At 41.6% G+C, this 25580-nt stretch overlaps 1 protein-coding gene and 1 non-coding gene across 11 annotated transcripts in view; one reads left to right on the top strand and one right to left on the bottom strand.

The window, feature by feature from the left end:
• The window catches only part of Epb41 (erythrocyte membrane protein band 4.1), a 146966-nt gene that overhangs the window by 44535 nt on the left and 76851 nt on the right, over positions 1 to 25580 (bottom strand). For all 10 annotated transcript variants that reach the window (XM_050151299.1, XM_050151278.1, XM_050151327.1 and 7 more), the window contains exons 5-11: positions 24647 to 24689; positions 19132 to 19207; positions 17114 to 17332; positions 10147 to 10234; positions 6665 to 6817; positions 3633 to 3730; positions 2808 to 2980 (exon numbers count right to left, since the gene is read on the bottom strand). In XM_050151299.1, coding sequence (XP_050007256.1) covers positions 2808 to 2980; positions 3633 to 3730; positions 6665 to 6817; positions 10147 to 10234; positions 17114 to 17332; positions 19132 to 19207; positions 24647 to 24689 — 850 coding nt within the window. The remainder of the gene's footprint in view (positions 1 to 2807; positions 2981 to 3632; positions 3731 to 6664; positions 6818 to 10146; positions 10235 to 17113; positions 17333 to 19131; positions 19208 to 24646; positions 24690 to 25580) is intronic.
• On the top strand, positions 18659 to 18765 carry LOC126510505 (U6 spliceosomal RNA). Its single transcript, XR_007594422.1, has one exon. It is a non-coding gene; the product is annotated as a U6 spliceosomal RNA (small nuclear RNA).

The following is a 25580-nucleotide window of genomic DNA, read 5'->3' as shown; positions in this document are numbered from 1 at the left end:
ATGCGTGTGTGTGCGAGTGGTGGGGTGTGTTCACATGAGTGCAGTTAGCTACAGAGTCCAGAAAGGTTTGGAATCCCCTGGAGCTAGGGTTCTGGGCAGTTGTGAGCTGCCTGAAGTGGGGGCTGGAAATTGAACTCAGATTCTCTGCAATAGCCCCGCATGCTCTTAATCACGACATCACTCCAGCCCCAACCTTTTTTCTGATTTTTGAGACAGAGTTTCTCTGTGTAATGCAGTTCTCTGGCTGCTACTTTTCTGTCACCACAGCGGCTGCACCTGAATCTACTGGGCCTAACACCCTCTTCCGACATCCAAGGGCACCCACACTCATGGCTACACACCCACACACAAACACATACGCACATATCTGGAAATAAAATAAATCTTATTTTTAAAGCACACATCTCAGAGGACCGTCCTGGCTTCTGTTTCTACTTCCAAATAGCTTTCTGACTTTGGTGAATTGCTTAAATTCTAAAGCTAAGAAAGAATGATAAATACCAGTAGACAACTATCTGAAGAAATCAGAAAAAAAAAGGATCCAATAAAAGTATAAAGTTTCAGGGCAGTGGTGGTGCACGGCTTTCATCGCAGCACTCAGGAGGCAGAGGCAGGAGAACCTCTGAGTTTGAGGCAGCCTGGTCTACAGTGCGAGTTCCAGGACAGCCAGGACTACACAGAGAAGCCCTATCTTGAAAAACAAAAAGGAAAAGATATGAGTTGGGATGACTTAAAATAAAATACATAACAGGAAAAAAACCACTTAGTTCTAGCTAAGTGGTAAAGCATTTGACTGCAGAAAAATACAGGCAATCAATACATGTGGTTTCTGTAAATAAAGGTTTCTAATTTGCTTAAATTACCAAAGACCATTAGCACTTGAATTTTTAATTTTGGCCATGTGAAAGAAATGTCACACCGGGCAGTGTCTTATGTACCTCTGAAATGCCCCGTGGTGGGGAGGCCATGACAAGTGCTGTCAGACAGACCTGGTGTGTTGTCCACACTCCATGCATGTCTCAGCAGGGCACAGAGACCTTCCACCATCAATTTTCATAATGAAAAACAGCTTTGACATCTCACTCCTCACAGGGAAGTTCAACCGGAGGTCGGGGGGCCTACTGGGTAAGGAAGGAGCTCTCTGGTAGTATCACAAGAATACACAAAGGTGGCCAGGCGATGGTGGCGCACGCCTTTAATCCCAGCACTCGGGAGGCAGAGATAGGCGGATCTCTGTGAGTTCGAGACCAGCCTGGTCTACAGAGCTAGTTCCAGGACAGGCTCCAAAGCCACAGAGAAACCCTGTCTTGAAAAACCAAAAAAAAAAAAAAAAGAATTATTTCTAATGGAATTAATTTTCTTTCTGCCCTTATACTTGGAATAACACTGCATCAATACCACTCTGCAGTCCTTGAACATTCAGAATAAGACTTCAATTCTAATACTGTTAAGTTTTGTGCNAAAAAAAAAAAAAAAAAAAAGAAAAGAATACACAAAGGTATGGAGGGTGAGTAAAAACACAAACGGAAACCTCACCTCTCTACATCCCAGACTCTGCCCCCTTCTGCAGTCCCTTCTTCCACTAACTGATCAAACACAGGAATAAAACCTGATTTTCTCTTCCTTGCCACTTCCAATACTTACTTTATTAGCAATGCTGTCAGCCCTACTTCCAAAATGAATCCCTACCTGCCTTCCACTGCGGTGGACAACACCTAAGCAAGCTGTCACCATCGCTCACCCATGTTCCTCTCCCCTAAATTACGAGAATTTACACCTGTGCTGTTCAGACAATTGTCACATGTAGTTTTTGATTTTTTTTCTTAACTGAAAGCTCAGCTCCTCGGCAGCAGCCACATTTCACGCTCTTAACAACCACACACGGTGATTCTGAATCAGCATCACAACACTTTCCTCGGGCACAGAAAGGTCAAGGGACACAAGCTCATTCTTCCCTTCAGGAAGCCGCACTTGCTACTCTTTCGCCTGGAGCGGTTCATCTAGGCTTTGGGATTGCTAGTTACTTCTCATAGTTCATGTTCTTCTGGGGAATCTTCTGAATTTAACTGGATTACCTAATCTGAAACAACTCCTCCATGTCCCCATTTTGCAGTCTACCTGTTTTACTTGTTTCTGTTTCTACCTATGGAATGAAAATTCCATGAAGACAGAGGCCATGTTTGATACCCACAGCAGTATCTCCAGGGAATACAGGAAGAGAAAAATAAGAGACTGAACAAAGTAAAAGTGAGTTAAATACTTATGTAAGTCTATTGGTATTCATCCACTGCTGCCCTGCAGTGAAACTTCAGCTCACATTTTCTTGAGCTGACTTTCTTAACTCAGTTGTTGGGTTTTGTGTTTGTGTGCTTTTGAGACAGGGTCCCACTATGTGGCCCTGGCTAGCCTGGAACTCACTGGGCAGACCAGGCTGGCACAGAGATCCACCTGCTTCTGCCTCCAGGTGCTGGGAGTGCTAACATCAAAGGTGCACAGCACCAGCCCCGCGCGTGGTTTTTAGGTCTGAATTAGACAGTAGCATCGCTATAACTTCACCACCGAGGTTCTTTGTAAACCAGAGACAGTTGGATTCTCTTATAAAGAACCAGACTTCCCAGTTGGGCATGGTGGCTGGTGTGTAATTCCAGCACTCAGGAGGTCAGGATAGGAGGCTAAGAAACTTGAGGTCAGCCTGAGATACAGAAAGCGCTTGTCTCAAAACAACACAAAAACAAAAACAACCAAACAAAACCCCCTTATACTTCCTTTCTCTTTCGCTAAGGATCACAATTACATCTAATACAAACCTCCATCAAGGCTCCTGGATGCCCGTTTGCTTGCTGTCCGCTCAAAGTGAGGGGCGGGCCTGTCAATCAGAGCACTGGCTTGTCTGGTCTGCGCCTGAGTCCGGCCACTGTATCGAAATTTAGATCCCAGGGCAAGAAATTTACTTTTGGGAATGGTGTCTGTAGAAGTTAGTCTTGGAGAGAAAAAAGATCATAACAATTGTGTTATTTTATTTTTGTGACTATAAAACTAAATATCAACCAAATTCTTGTAGTTAAGAGATTTCTAGTCAAGCAATACTTATTGTAAATGTATGCCATCTCTCAAACAACCAGAGAATAAGTTTAGTAGGGACCTATATTAAAACATTATTAGGTCTCTATAGATAAGGTTTTATGGTTTTCAAAATGGCTGCTAGCACTGTAAGATTTACACTACATCCCTGAAAAGTTTTCATCGCTTTACAAACACAGGATACTGAAACATCCCAGGAAGAAGTTCCTTGCTTAAGGCTACAAAGCTATTAGGAGGCTGGACTGTAACAACCCAAGCCCAGGACTGAGTTTAGCTGCTGTGAAAGCAATGAGAGCCCCTAGCAAGCACCAGTTCTCAGCCTCACTTCCGCTGTCCTTTTATGGTGCATGGAAAGGCGCTGTGGGAATGCTGGGGCGTGCTCTCCAACCAAAGAGGGGGGCTAGATTCACTTTCCTAGGTTAGTTTCCTTGGCTCAGTCTCACCTGGGCTAAATAAAATGGCAGCCCCACAGAGAAGACAGTTTCAACAGCAGGCTCAAAATAAATGTGCACAAATAACGCATCCTTGAGAACCACTGGTGAGGACAATACCTGAAAAACGTGTGATGCTCCACACAGACTTTCCATAATTTCTTAGCTGCTCGGTAACTGGGAAGCTTGAAGCCAATGGTACTTTCATATTGTTCTTGCTATAAAGATACAAAAACACACAGAACATAAGTATTATCTGATGACAGTGATACAGAGCCAGGGAAATATGATACCACCAAAGAGATATTTTTTTTTAAATATTTATTTATTTATTTGTTAATTGTACAATAGTCTATCTGTGTGTATGTCTGCAGGCCAGAAGAGGGCACCAGACCCCATTACAGATGGTTGTGAGCCACCATGTGGTTGCCGGGAATTGAACTCAGGACCTTTGGAAGAGCAGGCAATGCTCTTAACCACTGAGCCATCTCTCCAGCCCCCAAAGAGATATTTTTAAATACAAAGAATGTCTTCGGGTTGGAGAGATGGCTTAGTAGTTCCAGAGGATTACATGGGTTTCATCTCCAGAATCCACATGGTGGCTCACAACCAACTGTTGCTCCATACCCCAGGGATCTAACACCCTCTTCTGAACCCCATGGGTAGTAGGCACGCATGTGATGCACAGACATATGTGCATGCAAAACATCCATACACAATATTCTCAAAAATTAAAAAAATACATTAAATTTGTTTTCTAACTAAAAGAAATCTGCTCAGTGTGGGAGACTTTTTCTAAAGCAAAAAGGGCAGGAAACATGTCTTCTATTACGTATGCATCTTTTTGTTTTTTTAGAACACAGAATACAGGGGTTCTTCTGAGACACTTCATTCAGCTCTTCTTCTGGCTGTTGGAACTGCTTTTCCTTAGGCACACACCTGCACCTGTAACTTTAGATTACTCAATAATCAGAGAAGGAAACGGCCAGTCATTTCTCCAGCCAGTCTATATTATTAAGCAATAGGAATTAGTAATGCGAGCTAAACATTTGTCTCAAACCATTTTATCTTTTTCTGTTTTTAAGGAAGGGTCTCACTATGCAGCCCTCACCGGCTGCCTATGAAATCAGAGCTAGTGCCCCGTCAGCATTTTCAAGGACACACTCATTTGTAACCTACAGTCACCACATTTTGCAATAAGTCTCTGACACTTAGTTCCTTGTTCTTGGATAGCTACAAGTTTTCCTTCCCCATTTTTAAAAATTTATTTATTTATTTATTTTTTGGTGTTTTGCCTGTATGCATGTGAGGTTGTTGGATGCTGGAGTTACAGACAGTTGTGAGCTGCCATGTGGGTGCTGGGAATTGAACTAGGGTCCCCTGGAAGAGCAGGCAGTGCTCTTAACCGCTGAACCATCTCCCCGGCCTCTTCTTTTCCCCCACATTTATCAATATTTCTATACATGTATACTTTTCTCCTTTCCTACATTAAAATGCAAGCTGGTTAAAGAATGGCATCTTTTTACTTACTGTTATATTTAGAGCCCCTAGGATAGTCGTTGGCACACAAAAAAAAATCTGTTTAATAAACATTTCTTGATTAGCTGGGCATGGTGGCGCATGCCTTTTAATGTCAGCACTAGCAGACAGGGCAATCAGATCCTGCAGGTTCCAGGCCTGCTGGGTCTACACAGTCAGACACTGTCTTGAAAAAGTCTTTGTTGTTGAGACTCCAGGATTTTAACTGAGGAAAGATACCGATAGGCACTTGCACAGGTAAATGATGATGGTATGAAACAGTTCTTCAAGGCACATCCAGAATGTTCAGGTTGAGACGGTACCACTTTTCACCAGCAGATGGTGATATACACACACAAAGCCACCTTCCATAAGCACAGGACTTCAGTGGTTAGGAGCAGATACTGCCCTTGCACAGGACCCAAGTTCCGTTCCCAGCATCCATGTCAGGTGGCTCACAACTGCCTGCAGCTCTGGCTCCAGGGGATTCAGTGTCTCTGGCCTCCTGGGGCATCTACATTCATGTGTACATATTCATACACATACCCTTCCCACATACATACTTGAATAAATCTCCAAATTAACAGAGATCCTGTGTAAAAACAAAACAACCTTAAACTCCGATTTAAACAAGTTTCTGTTGCACCACCATGGTACTTCAATATAAAAGCTAAGTTGATGGGTCTAAAATGAAATTTGACCACCAGTTACTGAGGTTTTGGTATTGTTGTTTTGTTTTTACAGGTTTTGTTTCCTAGGTGTTACAGACAGTTCTTGTGTGTACAGATTTGGAAGTCCTGATCATCCTTTCTCATAGTGATATTTTATTTATGTTTTAATAAATAAAGCTGGCCTGAATATCAGAATGGCAAAGCTAAGTAACTAGAAGTCAGGCAGTGGTGGCACACACCTTTAATCCCGGGTTTTGGGAGACAGAGGCAGATGGATCTCTTTGAGTTCAAGGCCAGCCTGAGCTACACAAGATAAGGCAGAGCAAATCCAGGTGGTGGTACCTCACACTTTTAAGCCCAGCACTAGAGGGAATATAAAATGGGAGGAGAGAGAGGCTCTGTCTGCTTATACTGCAGTCGCCCAGCCTTGGTAGAGGTCAGACTTCTCTAGTGGCTTGGCTGCTCTGCTTTTCTGGTTTTTGGGCTGAACCCCAATGTCTGTCTCTGGGTTTTTATTATCTATGCTACATTTCCCCCATTTTACAAGCGCTAGGATTAGCTGAATGAGAACTTCTTAGATGACATAATGGGAAATGGGAAGAAGAAATATTTGATTGACTCATTCACTGCTTTTCTTTCAAGACAGGGTTTCTCTTTGTAGCCCTGGCTATCCCGGGAACTCACTCTGTAGACCAGGCTGGCCTCGAACTCACTGAGATCGGCCTGCCTCTGCCTCCTGAGTGCTGGGGTTAAAGGTGTGCGCCACCACCACCCAGTAATTCATTCATTCTTAAGACGAGATATTCCGAATAACTCAAGCTCAGCCTGAACTTGCAGTTTTCCTCTGCTTCAGTCTCCAGGATTACACGCAGAGGGATTGCAAGCATTTGCTAATTGTGTCCAGCTAGAAGGGATGGTTCAGTCTACATTTGGTTCGGGAGAAAAGAAACTTAAGTTGTGTACCTCTCCAGGTCGGATCTTGATGAAGAAGCTGCTACGTTTGTAAGAAATCTTTAGCACTTTGGGCCAAGGGAAGCGGTTAATTCTCAGCTTATCTTTGTAAACCAAAAGGCCACTAGAGCAGACTCCTAGGATGATATCCACTCCCTCCAAGTCCTGAAAAAGAGAAGTATCAGATTCCACTTGAGTGAAGTGTTCAACACACTGTTGCCTATTATTAAATAATTGGAAGAGATCAACAACCCAAAACAGCTACAAAGCATACAATAAAAACAATAAAGAAGGGCGGTAGTGGCCCATAACTTTAATCCCAGCATTCAAAAGAGAGAGGCAGGCATATCTCTGTGAGTTTAAGGCCAGCCTGGTCTACAGACCAAGCTCTTGGATAGCCAGGTCTACATAGAGAAACCCTATCTTGAAAAACAAATTAAAACAAAAAACCTTAAATCGTCATCTTCCATTGGAGTATTATGTTTCAGAAGACAACTTCAGTGATCCTACTGGCACCATGGTAAGAGTCAGCACTCTTAGGCCAGCGAGACGGTCCAGCAGATAAAGGCGTTTGCCACCAAGCCTGACAACCTGAGCACAAGCCCCAGAATCTCTATGGTAGAGTGGAAAAACTTCCACATTGTCCACTGTGATGTGTGCGTGTTTATTACTGTAGAAAGTTAGCAAAGAGGTCTGACAGTAAAAAAACTTGATGCTAAGTATAAATTATAAATACTGTCCCTAAACCTAGAAAGAATACTAAAGCATTATATCGATGTACCTAGTTATTGAGAAAAAAATAAAATACTAATCACATAACTCAAAGAAAATAATCTGCACCTGAATTAGTTATATGATTATTTATCTAGTTAAGTAATCAAACCCAAAGTTAAATGCTTCCCGACTACTTTTCCTAAAATGAGTACAGAGGAAAATTATAATTGCCTAAAGGTGTTAAAAGAATTACACAGATAAAGAAATCCAGCTTCAATTCCAAGACCGTGTAGCTGAGAATGTACCAGAAGATGCCCTCTTATGCTTTTTTTTTTTTTTTTTTTTTTTTTTTTTTTTTTTTTGTTTTGTTTTGTTCTGAGACAGGGTTTCATTGTAGCTTTTTAGAGCCTGTTGTGGAACTAGCACTTGTAGACCAGGCTGGCCTCGAACTCACAGAGATCCGCCTGCCTCTGCCTCCCGAGTGCTGGGATTAAAGGTGTGTGCCACCACCACCCATACCCTTTCACATTTTTAAAGGCCACAGGTTACAACTATCTTCCTCTTCTTAAATTTCTTTTAAAAGGGCCGGAGAGAGGGCTCAGTGGTTAAAAGTACTCACTGACTGCTTTCTCAAAGGACCCGGGTTCAATTCCCGGCACCCACACAGCAGCTCACAACTGCCTGTAACTCTAATTCTAGGGGGTCTGACACACTCAATATAGGCATACATGCAGGCTAAACACCAATAAACATAAAAATGCTTAAGACTTAATTAATTAATTATGGGTGGGCCCAGACCTGTCACAACGAAAGTACTTGTGGAGGTGAGAGGACAACTTGCCGGAGCTGGCTGTCTTCTTCCGCCATGTGGGTCTCACCCGGCTTGGCACCAGGTGCCTTTACCCACTGAACCAGTTTGTTAGCTTTCTTCCTCTTTTGATGACATTACTGGGAGGAACATTGCTTTGCGACATTTTGAAAGGGCACGTGTTACCTGACTCCATCCACTCCTGACACCAGCCTCCACTAGGAAATGAGAGCTGACACACGGGTCCTAACAGCACTCTCCAGGGGCACGGGAGGCACAGTGCCCTGGGCAGAGCAATGCAGAGCACAGCGAGGGCTTTAGAAAGCCACGGCCTTGCAATGACATTTTACTAGGATGAGGAGAACCCGGAAGATCGTCCACAGGTCTAAGTAGAGACCAGATGCTTGAATGACCTCATGCCTGAATGCTTCTAAATTCCTACCAAGTGACTGTTTTGCTTATTCTGGAATAAATGGAGCAAGAGAGAGTTCATCATCCTCTGAGATAAGCCCATCACATCTTTGAAAAGTTCTGCTAAACAACTTGTCACACCGAGCTAAAAAGTAGATTTCCCTGTAGTTTCCATGTTTCTATTTTTATGTCATTGGGTTTATGCCTGGAAGCCATGATGAAAATCTCTTTACTTTAAAACATTTATTTATTTGAAAAAGGGTCTTATGTATTCCAAGCTGGCCTCAAATTTCCAAAATAGCCAGGAATGATCCTGAACTTCTGATCCTCCTGCCTCTACTTTCTAAAGGCTGGGCTTATGTATGGGCAAGTACCAGCAGGTCTGGTTTATGACCGCAGGGGACTGAACCCAGGAATTCACGCACACTAGGTAAGCGCTCCATCAGCTGAACTTTATCTCTAGCCCCATTTCCCTTTCGTGGCTAGGTATCTCTACTCCTTTATTTCTTACTGGCTGTGGCTTCCTCTACATCACAGCTACCAGTTCCTCTAAATAAGTCTTGGGATCATCTCTTTGCAGCACCCCTAGCCATTTTAGTAGCCAAGCGACCTGATGAAAGTTCACGCTTCTGATTTCTGGCCCCAGTGGCTCTCCAAAGAGCCTCGGCTCAGCCAGAGTGCATGAGTCACTTGGAGAGCTCGTCACAGACTGCTGAGGTCCTCCCCACCTTCTGATTAGTAACTCTGGGAGAGATCTGAAACATGGATTTCTAACAAGTTCCTAGATGGTGTTAAATGCCACTGACTCAGAGACCACACTTAGAATCGCTGGCCTTGGGAAATGGCTCTGATTCGGGCATCATGAGCACCATTTGAATGGTGATTTAACTCTGGAGCTAGAGCCACTTCTGAGCCAGCCAATAAATCTGGGCAGAGCTCTGGAATCCGCATATTTAGCAGGCAACCACGTGATTCTTTGGATAACATTGCTTGTGAAACTGAAATATCCCTTGATGACTCTCTGTATTTTCTTTATTTTTTTTGACTGTCTGTATTTTCAAATGTAACTTTATTTTAGAAAATACAACTTATTTTCCTTTTGATTTTCATATTTTTATGTTTACATGTTTTTGTTGCAATTTTTGTAAATAGGAAACATTTTATTGATATAGAATTCATATAGCACACAATCTTCCCACTTAAAGAATACAATTCATTTTTCAATATTTAGAGGCATACAATCTCCCCCCCACCAAAAAAAAAAAAAACCCTTAAGAAGCTATTCTCTAGCATGGCAGTGGTGGCATATGCCTTTTTTAATCCCAGCACTTGGGAGGCAGAGGCAAGCAATCTTTGAGTTCGAGGCTAGCCTTGTCTACAGAGCAGCAAAGTTCCAGTACAGTCAGGGCTACACAGTGAAACACTGTCTTTAAAAACAAAATAAATAAATGAAACACCATAAATAAATGTTGTTAAGAGGGATAAAACAAGTGCACCATATACATTAATAGGTCTGTGTCATATGCAAATTCACACATGTTAAAGGCAAAGTTATCACTACCTTTGCTTTGTGAAGATCAACTCCATACATGGATAACTTTTTGGCATTCTCAAGAAACTCCAAGTCAGCCTGAGCTGGTGTCATAGACCTTTGGCAGAATAAAAACAGAAAATTCAGTGACACAGCAGAAGCATTTACAGCAGTAACAACTGAATATTCACTGTGCTTTATATGAACACACACACACACACCAACATGTATGTATAGAATTGAGCCCTCAAAGCAGTTATGGAATGAGAATCTTCTCACTATGTGAGTCTAAATAATTTAAATATGTCTTAGAAAACAAAAGTTTAAAAAAAAAAAAAAAGGATGTCACCCAAAGACTATCGGAAAGGCAAACTCTTATCCAACTACTTGCTTCAAGCGACCCCATCCATCCGGAGCTCTGTGCCCCTCTCTTCAGCCTTTTTCTGTGTCACACATGAATTCTTCCTACTATTTTTTTTTTAACCAAGGAGATGACCAAATTAAATCCCCAGTAAAATTTACAAGATCCTCTTAGCTACCCTTTTCTCTCTATACTCTGAACTGAGTTATTATGGAAATTAAACTGGAGGGCAAGCTAATGTCCCTTAACTGGGACTCTTAATGGGGGCAGATTTGATGAAAAGAAATTTTCTGGTAACAGATGGTGTCCTGCCCACTAATCTCAACAAATAAGCTGGCTAATAGAAGCACCCTGAAAATGGGACTGTTTTCTGTTAGTAAGCTGTCTTCACTGCCAGCCATATAATGAGTTGAACTTGTTTGAAAACAATCAATCGCACTGGGTAAGCATTCACTGTGCCAGCCTCTCCTTTAAAAGTTTCTTCTCGAAGGATGTGCTTGAGCTGTTCTGTTAGCTTTGGAGACAAAGACATCACTCATAATGCTGCACAATCTGGACCAATTACGACGGTTCACAGTAACAGCAAGGCAGTCGCATCCCCAAGGAGAACCACTTGGGACAAGCAGCCTTCCCCTAAGACCCTGGAGTCATCGAAGCAGCAGGGGCGTCTTCATTTAACCAGGAAAGGCCTCTGCCAAACCCATCTGTCTTTTACTAAAAAGAACAAAGGGTTTCTTGGAGCCACCAAAGGGAGAAGAAAAAAAAAATCACCCCAGCTTTCCTGAATAAATGTTTCAAAAAGCTCTAAAGCGTCACACCTGAACCTATTAATTGGCAGTGTAAACAAAGGGGGTGGAAATCTGTATGCAAGTTATTCAAACACCTCGGGCAACTTTTGTAATTGCATACATCTTTCCATGTAAGCGACATGAGGTTAGTCTCAGCTATTTTGTTTTTGTTGTTCCTATTATTACGTGTTGATAAGTAGAACCCAAATAATGTCTATGTGTACATCACAGGAATACACAATGGTTTTGTTTGTTTGTTTGTTTGTTTGTTTTGGTCTCTGGTATACACATGAAATGTGATTATCAAAATCAAATGAGATTATGTTTGTGAAACTGCTCTGTAAGCTATAAACGTTTACTACTAACTGAAACTTTAGTTTTCTAATAGTTCAGTGGTCCATCTACATACAGATCATAAAATAAAAATACAAAAAAAAATACTTCGTAGCCAGGAGTGGTGGCACAGAACTGTAATTCCAGTACTTGGGAGATGGGGCAGAGGGACAAAGTGTTTGAGTCAGCACAGGGTACATGAGACCATCTCAACCCCTACCCTCACTCCCAAAACTTTTTTTTTTTTTTAAGAGAAATAGCCAGAGGTGGTGGCACAGGTCTTTAAACCCAGCCTTAGGTAAACAGAGGCTGAAGGACCTCTTTGAATTCAAGGTCAGCCTGGTTTACATATTGATTTTCAGGGAGGCAAAGCCACACAGTTAGATTTTTACCTCAAGAAAGATTTTTTTTTTGGGGGGGGGGGTTAGATCACTTAACTTCATACACAAATTTTAAAACATTAAATAAAACACACAACAGAAGCTTTCCTCTAGAGCTGGGGGATGGCTCCCTGCTTGTGCGAGCATGAGGACCCGAGCTCCCAGCACCCACAGAAAAGGCCAGCAGTGTGCGCCTATAATCCCAGTGCTGAAGAGGCAGAGGCAGGAGGATGCCAATCTTCCTGGCCAGTTAATGCAGAGAGCTCCACCGTCGGTGAGGCTGACAGGAGCTGGCTGGCTGGTAAAGATATGGCTCAGTTGGCTCACCGTGCAAGAGGGAGGTGCAGAGAGAGTTCAGACCCCGCATCCATGTGAATAAAAGCAAAATATCATCCACACCCTATAACCCCGGCTGAGCAGGACAGAGGCGGGAGAATTGTTGGGGACTTGCTGGCTGCCGGCCTAGTTAAGAGAACATGAGCTCCAGGTTAAGTGAGAGACCATATCTCAATGGCACAAAGTGGAAGAAAATAAAGGACACCTGATGCCACCCCTGAGCTCTGCCTACACAGGCGCCTATGCATGCATACGTGCACATACACCACACACAAAAACATCTCTCACAGGGGCTGGAGAGATGGCTCAGAGGTTAAGAGCATTGCCTGCTCTTCCAAAGGTCCTGAGTTCAATTCCAGCAACCACATGGTGGCTCACAACCATCTGTAATGAGGTCTGGTGCCCTCTTCTGGCCTTCAGGCATATACCCTCTTCTGGCCTTCAGGCATATACGCAGAAAGAATATTGTATACTAAATTTGTATACTAAATAAATAAATAAATATTTAAAAAAAAAACTCTCACACAATAAGGTGGAGAACAATAGAGGAAGACATCGATGGTACCAGTCTCCAAAGATGCTTGCATAGATACATGTTATCTGCATACATTTCTCTGTCTGTCTCTCTCTCTGTCACACACACAGTTTAATTTTCCACTATATTCACTTTTCAACTCTAAGGGACATCAATTTGAATATACATATTCAAACTACGTATCTAGGTAAGTGTGCTTCAACACATGAGGAGGAGGTAAGTGTATAGATCTTAGTTTATTGATACAAATTTAAGGCAAATTTTGTTATATGTATATTTCTGCTTTTGACTAAGGCATTGTGTCTGAGCAGTCCATTTAAAAATGTAATGTATAATTAAGAAATAAAGGTTAATAGATAATCATCTATGACAGCCTAGCTTGTAGTCATGTTAGTTAGGTTTTCTAGATATATAGAGATATATTTCAGTTAGATATTCTTCAAACCTTTCAAAGACTAACAGAATATGATATTTAAAATGTTTTAAGAACTTAGTACTTTTCATGACAATGAGACACATCTGCTCCTGGCAGCAGCAACTACTTCAAGAGGATGATGGACAACAAGGAGGCTCCTTATGGAGTTTGCTAGCCATTTGGAGGGAAAAAAAAAAAAAAAAAAAACCTTCTCTTGTTTGGATGGCTTGATGTTATGCTGTATGAACTGGACATGCAGGACCCATAGGAAAATGACTGCTCAACTCGCCTAAAAGTGAGACAGTCCTTTGGGGTCCCTGTTTCATGAAAGAGTCTGCCAGACATTCTGCAGGACACAGAAGAAAGTGACTGACAAACTGCTAATATAGGCAGAATTATCTTTGAAACTTCCTGCTTCATGGAAAAGTCCAGGGTGGTCCTAAAATCCCTGACCCAAATGAGCCTTCCACCTCACCCTCCAGAGTACATGCATCATGAAACTGTACCAGTACAACAGTCTTAAATGCTATTTTTTGTTTGAAGGTTGATTTTTTAGTTTTTTAAAAAACTTTTAGTTTTTTTCTTCTAAAAGTACTGGCGCATTCCTTTTTTAAAAACGTATGTCAAATAACCAAGTCTGAGCGATTATAGATTGTTGACCTTTTTTTCCAATAGTGTTACAGAAAAACGGTGGTGAACTCATTCAGCCCACAATGTAATCATGATGCTTTTGCTGCTGTACACGGTTGTACTTGAATTGGCAGGCAGAGGGATACTTTAAGTACATTTCATTAAGTCACAGACCGTTAACTAAAATATATTCAAGATTTGATACAATGAACACTTTTTAAAACTATTTAATCAATATTGTCTTGGGCTGAGAGCAAAGCTCAGATGTACAATGCATTTGCCTGGCATGCTCAAGCTCCAGGTTTAACAATGGCATCTAAACTAAAATAGACTGTACTTCAGCCGGGCGGTGGTGGCGCCCGCCTTTAATCCCAGCACTCAGGAGGCAGAAGCAGGCGGATCTCTGTGAGTTCGAGACCAGCCTGGTCTACAAGAGCTAGTTCCAGGACAGGCTCTAAAACCACAGAGAAACCCTGTCTCGAAAAGCCAAAAAATAAAATAAAATAAAAATAAAAAAATAGACTGTACTTCAAATTGCTGGGCATAGTGAGGCAATGCTCATAATCCCACACTCAGGAGCAGAGGCAGGAGGATGAAGAGCTGCAGGCCACTCATACTCATGAAGAGTATGGAAGAAAGGAAAGAAGGGAAGAAGGTAGGTTAGTTTTGTTGCTGTTTCATTTTTTAATTCATTTGTTCACACAAATGCAGGCCATAGCACTTCTATGGAGGTCAGAGAACAATCTGCAGGAGTTGGTTCTCTTTCTACCATGTGGGATCTAGGGACTGAATTCAGGTTATCAAGTTTGGTAGCAAGTATCTTTACTTACTGAGCCATCCCACGGGTCCCTGTAAGAAAATTCTTAAATGAACCGGCCTTTTTATTTTTTTTAAATTTACATGTGTGTGTCTATGCATTACGTATGTGCATATGGGCACTCCTGCTCACGTGTGAGTATGTAGGGGTCAGAGGTCAATGTCAAGAGCCCTCTTCTGTTGCTCTCCAACTTACCTTTTGAGGCAGGGTCTCTCCCTGAACCTGGAGCTCTGCTACTGTTAGTGAGCATCCTCCTTGTCTCCACCTCCCAGGGCTAGGATTATGGGTACTTGTATTGCATACTGGTGAGAAATATGGCTACTAGGACAGTTTTGTGCCTTAGTTTGTGCTTCAGCTCCTTCGACACAGTGAAAAGGTCAAATAACTTAGAATTACCATGGAAACAATTCTGAGTTCAGAGACCTCTTTTGAAGAGGAGCAGAGTTTGTGGACGACGCTTTTAGATCGGCTGGCTAGTTTAAAAGGCGGCTATAAAGGTTAAGTGCGACACTGAGCATAAAGTGCTTAGCACACTATCTGGCACGCAGGAAGAGACGATTATAACTGATGACTTATAATTATCATGATTATGTAACAACGGTACAAAGAACAAGTCAAGCGTTAGACGAGAGACTGTACAAAGTCCTTCCAAATTTGAATCCTACTGTGATCAAATAACCATTAAAAGTATCATCGGAAGCCGGGCAGTGGTGGCGGCACGCCTTTATCCGCAGCACTCAGGAGGCAGAGGCAGGCGGATCTCTGAGTTCGTGGTCTCACACATTAGTACCTTAGGGCGCATAAGCCCAATGCAGAAGTAAATTTTGAGAGCTGGAGAGACAGATCAGTAGTTGAGAGCACTTGGTGCTCTTACAGAGGATCCAGGTTCAATTCTCAGCACCAGCACGGTGACCTAATAACATTCTGTAACTCCAGTGCCCTCTTCTGACCTCCATGAGCACAAGGCACACACACAGTGCATATAATACATGCAAACAAAACATCCGCACACGTAAGATAAACAAATGTAGCTGGGTGGCACCTGAGATGACCGCTACACGGGCTATAAACTACACTCCTTAGTGTGGGTCTGGGGGGCGGGGTAACGGCACTTATCATCAAGTCTGAAAACCCGAGTTTGAGTTCTGGAACCCACATGATGGAAAGAAATCCGACTCCTGCAAGCTATCTTCTGATTTCCACACCTGCACTCCGGAACACACATGTGTGAGGCATACACACACTCACTCACACACACACACACACACACACACACAATCAATTAATGAAATTATGGCTTTCATGACTGAGGCATCTGAACCTTAAATGCAATAAGACAGTCAGAACCAGGCCATATTAAGGTAAAGAACAAACTCAAAGAGAACAGGACAGTTCCACAGACAGACAGAATTCTTGTGGCTACCGCAGCAAGCTCCAGAGACCGTGCTTTGGACTTCTCTTTGAACAAACTGACCTTTTAAATCTTTGTAACGCAGTGCCTGCTCACACAGCTCAGGATGCCATGCTAATGTGATGTCAACCAAAGTCAAGATCAGACTAAAGCAGTTCGTGAAATTTAACTACAGTAAGTCACTCAAATAAAAAACAGGCGTATGGAGAAAGAAATACAACGGCGGGGGGGGGGGGGCCCATTTTGGTATTAGATAACAACTACTGGGTTTTTATACGTCACACACACGTTCTCTTTTCTAAACTTACTCTTTGCCTCATTTCTTCTAAAGTAATAATCTCAATTAGACACTCTAAGAACCAGATCAGAGAAAACTGAAGGGACTTAAGTTCACAGGGAAGGGACAAAGCAGAGGCATGACCTCAACCTGCCTCAAACCAAGGATAGGCCTTGCTCTTGGTCATGGTATGCTACCTCCCAACGTTACTAATTAACTTCATTAAAAGCAGTAAATCAGGGAATTTGATGAAGACGTGGCTTTAGAAAATACTTTCAAGGGTACCATGACCCTCTGAATCCACGCACATGCACAGCACCCAAGTCAGAAGTTCTTGCTCTAAGGCTCTTAAGGCACCTAATATAGCATATATCTAAAACCTGGAAAAGTTAAAGCAGTAACAGTGATAGCTACCATTTACTGAGCACCTACTATGTGTGCTAAGTGGTTTCACACACATACACACACACACACACACACACACACACACACACAAATTAAACCTGGAAACAAAAACAGAAACAAACAAAAAAATTTTTCCATTACCCTGATAAGAAAAACAGTCAGAGGGCTTGAATGCTTTTCCCAAAGTCAAACAATAAAGGGAAATGAATTCAGGGTGACTCTCCCTATGGTAAACAATGAATCAATAACAAGTCACGGGGTTTAAACTCATGGCCAAAATAAACCCAGAACTTCTGCAGACATGTTCACCTGTATGATTTATGCAATTCCATGACCTTCTCTTCAAGTTCCCTGGTCTGATTTGGAGCCAGTTTAAATTCACTAACATAATCCACGCCATGCAGTTCCGGGTCATAGTCTCCCAGTTCAGACTGGACGGTGTAAGAGCCGAGGAGGGCTAAGGTTGCAAAGGAACAGGGTAGCCGTCCAGCAATGATGTCCTGCCGAAGCTGAAGACATAAATAATACCTACATCCAAAATAAGAAGAGATGTGAAAATATCAGTAACAACAAAAGAACACAATACAGACAGACAGAAAAGAAGAAAGGGGGAAAGAAAGAAGAGAGAAGGAAAGAGGCTAAGGACACACAACATGATAATTGTTGAGTATAGGACAGGGGACACATGGCTAGTCATTGTGAAATTGTTTCTTCCTTTTATTTAAAATATTTTCATAAAAAGTTCAATAACTATATTAAACAGAGTTGGAAAGCAGTTTAGAAAAAGAGGAAAAGCAGGAAACATCTGAAGGAGTTAAAGAAATTATTTTATTGAGTACATACTCTTTTGGGGGGGTAGGTGTGGAGGTCTTTAGACAGTGTTTCTCTGTGTAGCCCTGACTGTCCTGGAGCTCACTCTGTAGACCAGGCTGGTCTCAAACTCACAGAGAGCTACCTTTCTCTGCTTCCCGAGTGCTAGGATTAAAGGCTTGCGTCACCACCGCCCAGTGAGTATTATGCACACACAGTATATATTATACTATATAAATGAAATAAACAGTTTTCTCAGGGAAGGAGAAGACATCATAACTGAGAATGACTTTACACAAAGTAACCTTAGAAAATGCTATAGGCTTTTCACAGTACTTAATCATCAGATTTTAGGAGTTTAAATTATTCCCTCATTTATATTTTCCTGTATTTTTATTTTACAAATGGGTATTCTACCTGCATATTTCTGTGTACCATGTGCATGCACTGTCCATGGAGACCAGAATAGGGCTTTGGGTTTCCTGGGGCTAGAGTCACAGATAGCTGTGGGCCACCATGTGGGTGCCGGGAATTGAACCTGGGTCACTAGGAAGAGCAACCAGGGCTTTTAACCACCAAGCCATTGCTTCAACCCCTCCCTCGTTTTAGAGAGATGAAAACTGAATCCTAGAGATTAAATTCCTCAGAAATCAGATTATCAACAACAAAATCAGATTGAGAAAGTAGTTTCTTGGCAACCCAGCAATTCAATTTAACAAATATTGCCAAGTATCTACTATGAAGAGGGTTCCTTGATGGCATCACAGGTGTGAATGCTCAGAGCAGTACTGTTCAACATACAGCACTCTTCTGCTTAGTTTTTGTTCATCTTTGATAAAATCAAAAATAATTTTCTTAAAAACTCAATAATTTTTTTTGTTTTGTTTTGTTTGTTTTTTGAGACAGGGTTTCTCTGTAGTTCTGGAGCCTGTCCTGAAGCTCGCTCTTTGAACCAAACTCACAGAGATCCGCCTGCCTTTGCTCCTGAGTGCTGGGATTAAAGGTTTGTGCAATAAACTAAATAGACTCAAAAATGGGTTAGTAGTGCTCGCTTCGGCAGCACATATACTAAAACTGGAACGATACAGAGAAGATTAGCATGGCCCCTGCGCAAGGATGACACACCAATTCGTGAAGCGTTCCATATTTTAAAAAAAATGGGGGGGTCAGTACAAGGAGACGGTTTAAAGGAGAGATAAAGAAATAATTATTATGTGATTTTGCTGTTTTCAACCCCATGGGGAATACAGTAAAACAACTGGGTCTTGCCAGGGGAGTGTTGTTTAAGAGAAGCCCCGCCCACCCTGCACTGTACTATGTGGTGTAACCCATGGTAAGCAGGGTGGCTCCTGCCAGGTTCCAGCCTTTCAGGCTCAGCATCTGCAAGCCTGGTTTGAAGGCACCAGAAACTCTGTATTTTAGACTAACCATTTAACATTTTCTCCTGTTCTGAGTGGAAAAATTCCCAGAGCTGATGGTAAGAATACTGCTCTGGATTTCCATGCCGACGAACTTACCTTGTTATGTCTTCAGTCAACTGTGCTGGGTCAGGCGGATAAAACTTCACATTAAATGTGAAGTTCCAAGGTACACCTATAAAAATAAAGACAACAGGAGTTTTGTTTTTATGTCTAAATTTGTGATTTTTTTCCCCCCTTAAATCTTTCAACATTTTCTGTTTGAAAACACTATTACCTTGCTTAGATTTCACCTAGGAAAGCTAGAAGACCTCTTTTATCTTTTAGCCTTAGCAGTCTTCATTACAGTGGATTAGAACCACACAGGTAAAATTATATGAAGAAACAATTCTGCATCTTGACTTTTTCACAGAACTTATTTTAGGAATGTGATTAATATTTTGCTCTGAGTCATCAGAAGTCAATGGGTGCTCTTTTGCAATTCTGAAGATATTTATTTATGATTTGTAAACATTACCTGAAATAAAAGTTCATGTGCACATATATACACATAATTCAATTATGTAAAAGAAACAAAAATTTAAGATAAAATAAATTCAGCAAAATAATATTTGAGGAATCTGGGTGCAGGCCTCCTATGAATTCTTATACTATTCTCTTTAATATTTTCCATAAGTCTGAAGTTATTTTAAAAATTTATTAATAATTTAAAAGATTTACTTCTATCTGTGTGCGTTCTCTATATATGCATGTGTGTGTATGTACACACGCACATGTATGCAGCTGCTCATAGAGGCCAGAAGTTGTTATTGGATCCCCTGGAGCAAAATTATAGGTGGTTCTGAGCTGCCTGGTATGGGTGCCGGAGACCAAAAGGTCCTCTGGAAGAGCAGGAAGTGCCCACAATTGCTGAGCCATCTTTCCAGCTCCTTTTTTTTTTTTTTTTCAAGACAGAGTCTTTCTTACATAGTCCTAGCTATCCTGGAATGCACTCTGTAGACCAGACTGTCCCCAGACTCAGAGACCCACCCGCCTCTGCCTCCGAGTGCTGAGATTAAAGGTGTGCGCTAAAACCTCCCAGCTTAATTTTTTTTTTAATGGCTTTCTGGCACTGAAGAAAGTTTGGTTTAGCAAGTAAGAGCAACTGCTACACAAGTATGAATTCAAATCTCCAGAGGCCATGCTAAAAAGCTGGACATGGCTGCACATGCTTGTAACCCCAGCACCTATACAGGGGCAGGCAGAGAAATCACTGGAGCTTGCTGACTACCAGCTTAGTTACAGCTTCAGTGAAGAGACTCTGTCTCCTGGGAACATGGCGGACAAGTGAGGGAACAAGACATTCAACTTCCAGATAGCCTGCTAAGCCCTATTTCCAGGCATACATCCTAAGTCAGGGTTGTTTAGGTTTTTTTTTTTTTTTTTTAAGTGTAGGTAGGTTACAATCCATTGTAAACCATTTTGGTGGAGGAAATATCAGCACTAAAAATATGAAGTGGATATAAAAGAAAACATAAAGATGCCACTCACAGTAAGGTTAGGAATAGTTGGGTGAAATTTCTTTCTGATGAATGTAAGTTTCAAAAATGATGCTGAGTAAGACAAGTCACTTAATTTTTATGGCATTCAAATGGTTTTAATACAGCCATATTTAAAAATAATAAAAACCCAGAAGAAATTAAAAACTCCCAAAAATTCAATAGAATAATTATCTCAAAGTTCAAGAAAGTGGTGAACTTTGTGGAAAAAATGGAGGAGGGTACATGGGCTAAAGGTTTTTTAAAATGTAATTTGGGTAAATTACATGTAATTTTCAGCATACAGAAAAGGTGTAAGCATATCTTGCCTGTGGACTATCCCTTGTTTAAATTTTCTAAAATTCTGAACTGTGTTAAAACATTTTATTAATAATTTTAAGTTAACTGGCTATTTTTGTAATTTTTTTTTTTAAAAATTATGTGCATTGGTATTTCTCCTGCATGTGTGTCTATGTGAGCAAGTTGGATCCCCTGGAACTTAGAGTTACAGACACTATGAGCCGCCATGTGGGTGCTAGGAATTGAACCTGGGTTCTCTGGAAGAGCAGCCAATGCTCTTAACTGCTAAGCCATCTCTCCATCCCTACTAATAAATCTTCTAAAGAATTATTTCTATGGGTGTGTGCTGCATGTGCAGTTACTAACAAAGGCCAGAAGAGATTATTGGATGCACTTGAGCCAAAATTACAGATAGTTGTGAGCTGCCTGACATGCCTTAGGATGAGGGTGGCTAGCCTGACTCAGCAAGAGAGAGCCCTCATCCAGAACCAAGAAAATAAAGAACCTTAAGTCAAGTGGGCAGGAGGAAAAAAAAGACAGATAAACCTAGAAGAAGATACAAAAAGCTGGCTCTGAGGAAATTTCACAACACAGGACAAAGCAACTTTGTATGTTCTGCACGCGGATGACTATGGAAGGGACAGAAACAGAACTGGAAAGTCCCCCCGGCTGACAGCAGACTTCTACAGGCAGGGGAGATGTGACGGGAAAGAAAGCCAAGGAGCTCACACTTCTCTGCTGACAAACCAGAAATGTTAACGCACGTTAATTCTGGATGGATGGGGAACATGGGCTCTGTTACATGGCCTCCATTCTTTGTTGAAATTCTATTACAATTTAAATTTGGGGGGGGGTTGCTCTGGTGTTTTTTCTTTTCTTTGTTTTTTTTTTTGTTTTTTGTTTTTTTTGTTGTTGTTGTTGTTGTTTATGCCAGGTAAGTGCTCTATCACTATGCTATATGGCCAGTCCTGAACTTTACTCTACTTTTAAGAAACTGGATTGAGGAAGATAGCTCAGTTGTTCAAGCACTTGCCTTTTAAGCGTGGAAACTTCAACTTGGTTCCAAGAACCCACAGTAAAGAGAAAAAAAGACTGTTCATGATAACACACTTTTGTAATCCTAGCACTGTGGAAGTGGAGACAACAGATTCCTGGAGCTCACTGCCCAGCAAGACTAGCATACCTGGTGAGTTTCAGGGATTTCAAATAACAAGGTAGACAGTGCCCAAGGAATAGGACCCAAGGTTGACTCCTGCCCTCCATACACAGGTACACACACACACGTGTACCTCTACAAAAACAATTACTCATGCATATACCAAAAAAAATCCATAGATACTTAGCGAATACAGAGATATATCCAAAAATGCAAACATGAATGCAATAGGAAACTAACGAGACTAATCCAAAATACACAGAAATATGATTATTTATATATAGCATATGTGATCTTTTTTTTAAAACAATAAAATATAGACAGATGGAAGAATAGATAGATGGATGGATGGATGGATGGATGGATGGACGGACGGATGGATAGAGAGAGATAGGCAGGCATAGATACCAATACCCCGTTGTACAGAAAGATGAGTCACATATTTAAGTAGACACGACCATGGGTATGTGTTTAAATGCACTCAGACTTGTCTAGAAGGAAGACAGGAAATTAGTTGCCATGGTTGCTTCCAGAAAAGGAAACTGCATGACTAAGGCAGGGTAGGAAGATTCACCTTGTGCTATTTTCGTTTGCACCTTTAAATGTTATATTGTATACCTGTAACATTTACTTTTATAATTGAGTTTTAAAAACCATGTACAGCGTAATTGCTTTGGTCTGCTTGTTTTGAGAGAGGCCCTCAAGTAGCTGAAACCCAGATATGTATATCTATCCTGGGTACATTCTGAAAATTTCCTATCTGCCTAGAAATATCACACAGATTATACCAATCTAATTGATTATATTTGATGATGTTTAAATTATTCATGGGGGCTACAGAGATGGCTCAGCAGGTAAAGGTGCTTGCCACATAAGCCTAGCTACCTGAACTGAATCCCTGGAACCCATGTATAGGTGGAAGAAAAAACTGACGCCGCAAAGCTGTTCTCTGACCTCTGCATACAAGCACGTGTGCACACATACATGTATACTCACAATAAAACTTTCAAAATAAAATTGCCACGAGTATACACTAATTATATGAAGAAAAGGTTAAAAAGGAAAACCCCTTTGTAACACGCTTCCTGACAGTATATATTTGATTCACTAGTAAAGTTTTTATGGATTTTCCCCCATATGGTAGGAAGACTTTCATCATTATTTTTAATAGAGTCTTGGGTATGTAGATTTATTTATAGCTTGCTTTGGACTACCTAGTGAGACCAGTCTCAAAATAGTAATAACAAAAATAGTAATTATAAAATAATAAATTCAAGCTTTTATCAGTGAAGAACAAATGTAGAGAGTTGCCAGTCCAAAGGGGGAAAAGATTTTTTTTTTTTGCTTCTCTATATTTTAAGAATGCTAAAACGAAAACAAAATGAAACAAAAGAATGCTAAAACAGTCACTATCAAGGGCTAAAGGAAATCGTTTCACGGTAACAGAAATGTTTCACGAAACAAGTGAACAATTGTCGCTGGGTGACAAAAGAGTTAAAATCCACTCATCGGGATGAGTAACAATCCCCAAGTTTCCTGAAGGTTCTTCAGAAATAAACGAAGCTGCGGTGACAGCTAGCTGGCTTTAGTCGACATGCGCCGTCTCAACGAGTCCACTGGGTCTGGGGCTACGAACTACCAAACCGGCACATTTTCCACGCCAGAACAGCAGTCCCAGCGGGGCACGCAACAGTCCGATATGCTCAAGCTACGAGAGGAGCTCCACCGCCGGATGGCCAGTGGAAAACAAGCCTTCCTTCATCTTCCCTTCCTTAGATTCACAAAAGGATGACAAGTTCCACCTTCCCTATCTCAGGGCACGTGCTCCAGGGCCACCCGTGGATGCTGACAATCTTGAAGGGTACTGAACCCTATTATTAATAACACGAATCTGAGAACTTACCTTTTTCACTTGAAGGACTACTGGGTAACTTCTCTTTGGCCTAACCGAATTGCCAACATCACTACTCTGGTACCTCGTGGCCATTATTAAATAACGAAAGGTTTACTTAACGCAAGCCTGCGATAGACCTATTCGATAACCTCACAGCTAACTAAGCAACTACTGTGCTTTGCAGCATACACAGTGTGGGTACGCTAGACAAAAAGGAGACTCCTGGCCTAGACATGGTAGTGTAGGGTCACACCGGTTTCATTACCACCCAGAAAAGCACACCACCCAGACAAAAAAAAAAAAAAGAACATAAGAGTCTAGAACACTAACTAAAAGAACACAACAGCATAGAGCACTAAAAGGACCAAGATCCAGCAGCAAACTCCTGCCGGTGGCTAGCACAGTTCCGTCTCTGCCATTTTGAGAACTGAGTCCCATTTTCATTTTTCTCATTTTTGTTATTTTCCAACCTTCTGTTTACTCTCACCTAGTCCTACTTTCCCAGCTTTGCCCAGTTGGTTTTTGTTTTGCCTTTTTATGGTCAAAATCTGACCTACATCTCAATATTGTCAACCTCTAGTATATTTTTCTGCTATGGAATCGGTCCTTCCAGGGAAAAGCTTTATCTCTACTTCAAAGCAGTCTGCCACAGCTAGGACTCTCAAGTGGCTGACTCAGCCAGTGGTGGCTGGGATCCTCTGGCCCAACTGAAAAAGAGAGATCCATAAGAGGGCTGTATCCACTTACCTCGAACCTGTTTTTTTATTTCTTTGGCAGAATCCAGCCATGTCTGTAAAAAAGAAGAAAAGGCATTCACACGGAGCTCCAGAACACACAAGCAATTCAGCTCCCTGGCCACCTGGGGAAAAGGCCTGCGGTTGAACCTACACGTCCCCCTGGAAGCCTTTGTGTTAATGTTACAGCGCATAGTGGTCTCTCGGCAGCAAGAAGGGAAGCGGAGGTTGGTTTGAATCCGTGCTCCAGGATGTCCTGGCTGAGCATCTAGAGACTCTCCACACCTGAGATGTAAATCTTGTCCCAGTCTCCATCTTACAGAGCTGCTCACACATGTAAGCCTGCTGTAACAGCAGGTGTGAAACAGCGTGTACCTGTTTATAGTGTCAGGGAAAGATCAGCAAAGATCTAGACAGTGAGTGACATCATCAGCCTCTGGTTCACGGTTCACTGCCCAGTTAACGTTTCTCCCCCTTCTCTGTTCTTCCACAACCCCACTATGCATCGCCACAGCAGGCCTCTTCAACCTGCACATCCCCTGCAAGATGCTGGCGCTTCAGAAAAAGGTTCACTATTAACAATCCTTCAAAGGCCTCAATGAGAGATGTTTAAAGACAAAAACACCTAAATTTCTAGTATTGTTTAAAACAGCCTTTTTTTTTTTCCTTTGCAGATCTAAATGGTCTGAACTCATTATGCAGACCAGGCTAGCTTTGAACTCAGAGTTCTGCCTGTTTTCCAAGGGCTAGGATTAAGGTATGTACCACCACACCCAACTTATTTACATTAGATTTGAAACTATTAAAATATTTAAAACTGTAAGATACATACACATTTCGGGTACAAACTTGGTGATGGAATACATACTTGCATGTGCAAAGTTCCCAGGCTTAGTCACCAGTACACACACACACACACACACACACACACACACACACACACAAAG

This window comes from Alexandromys fortis, unplaced genomic scaffold (assembly GCF_014885135.2).
Source record: "Alexandromys fortis isolate MF-2015 unplaced genomic scaffold, M_Fortis_MF-2015_v1.1 scaffold_26, whole genome shotgun sequence".
NCBI classification, from domain to species: Eukaryota; Metazoa; Chordata; class Mammalia; order Rodentia; family Cricetidae; genus Alexandromys; species Alexandromys fortis.
This window is presented reverse-complemented; position numbering and strand designations above follow the sequence as displayed.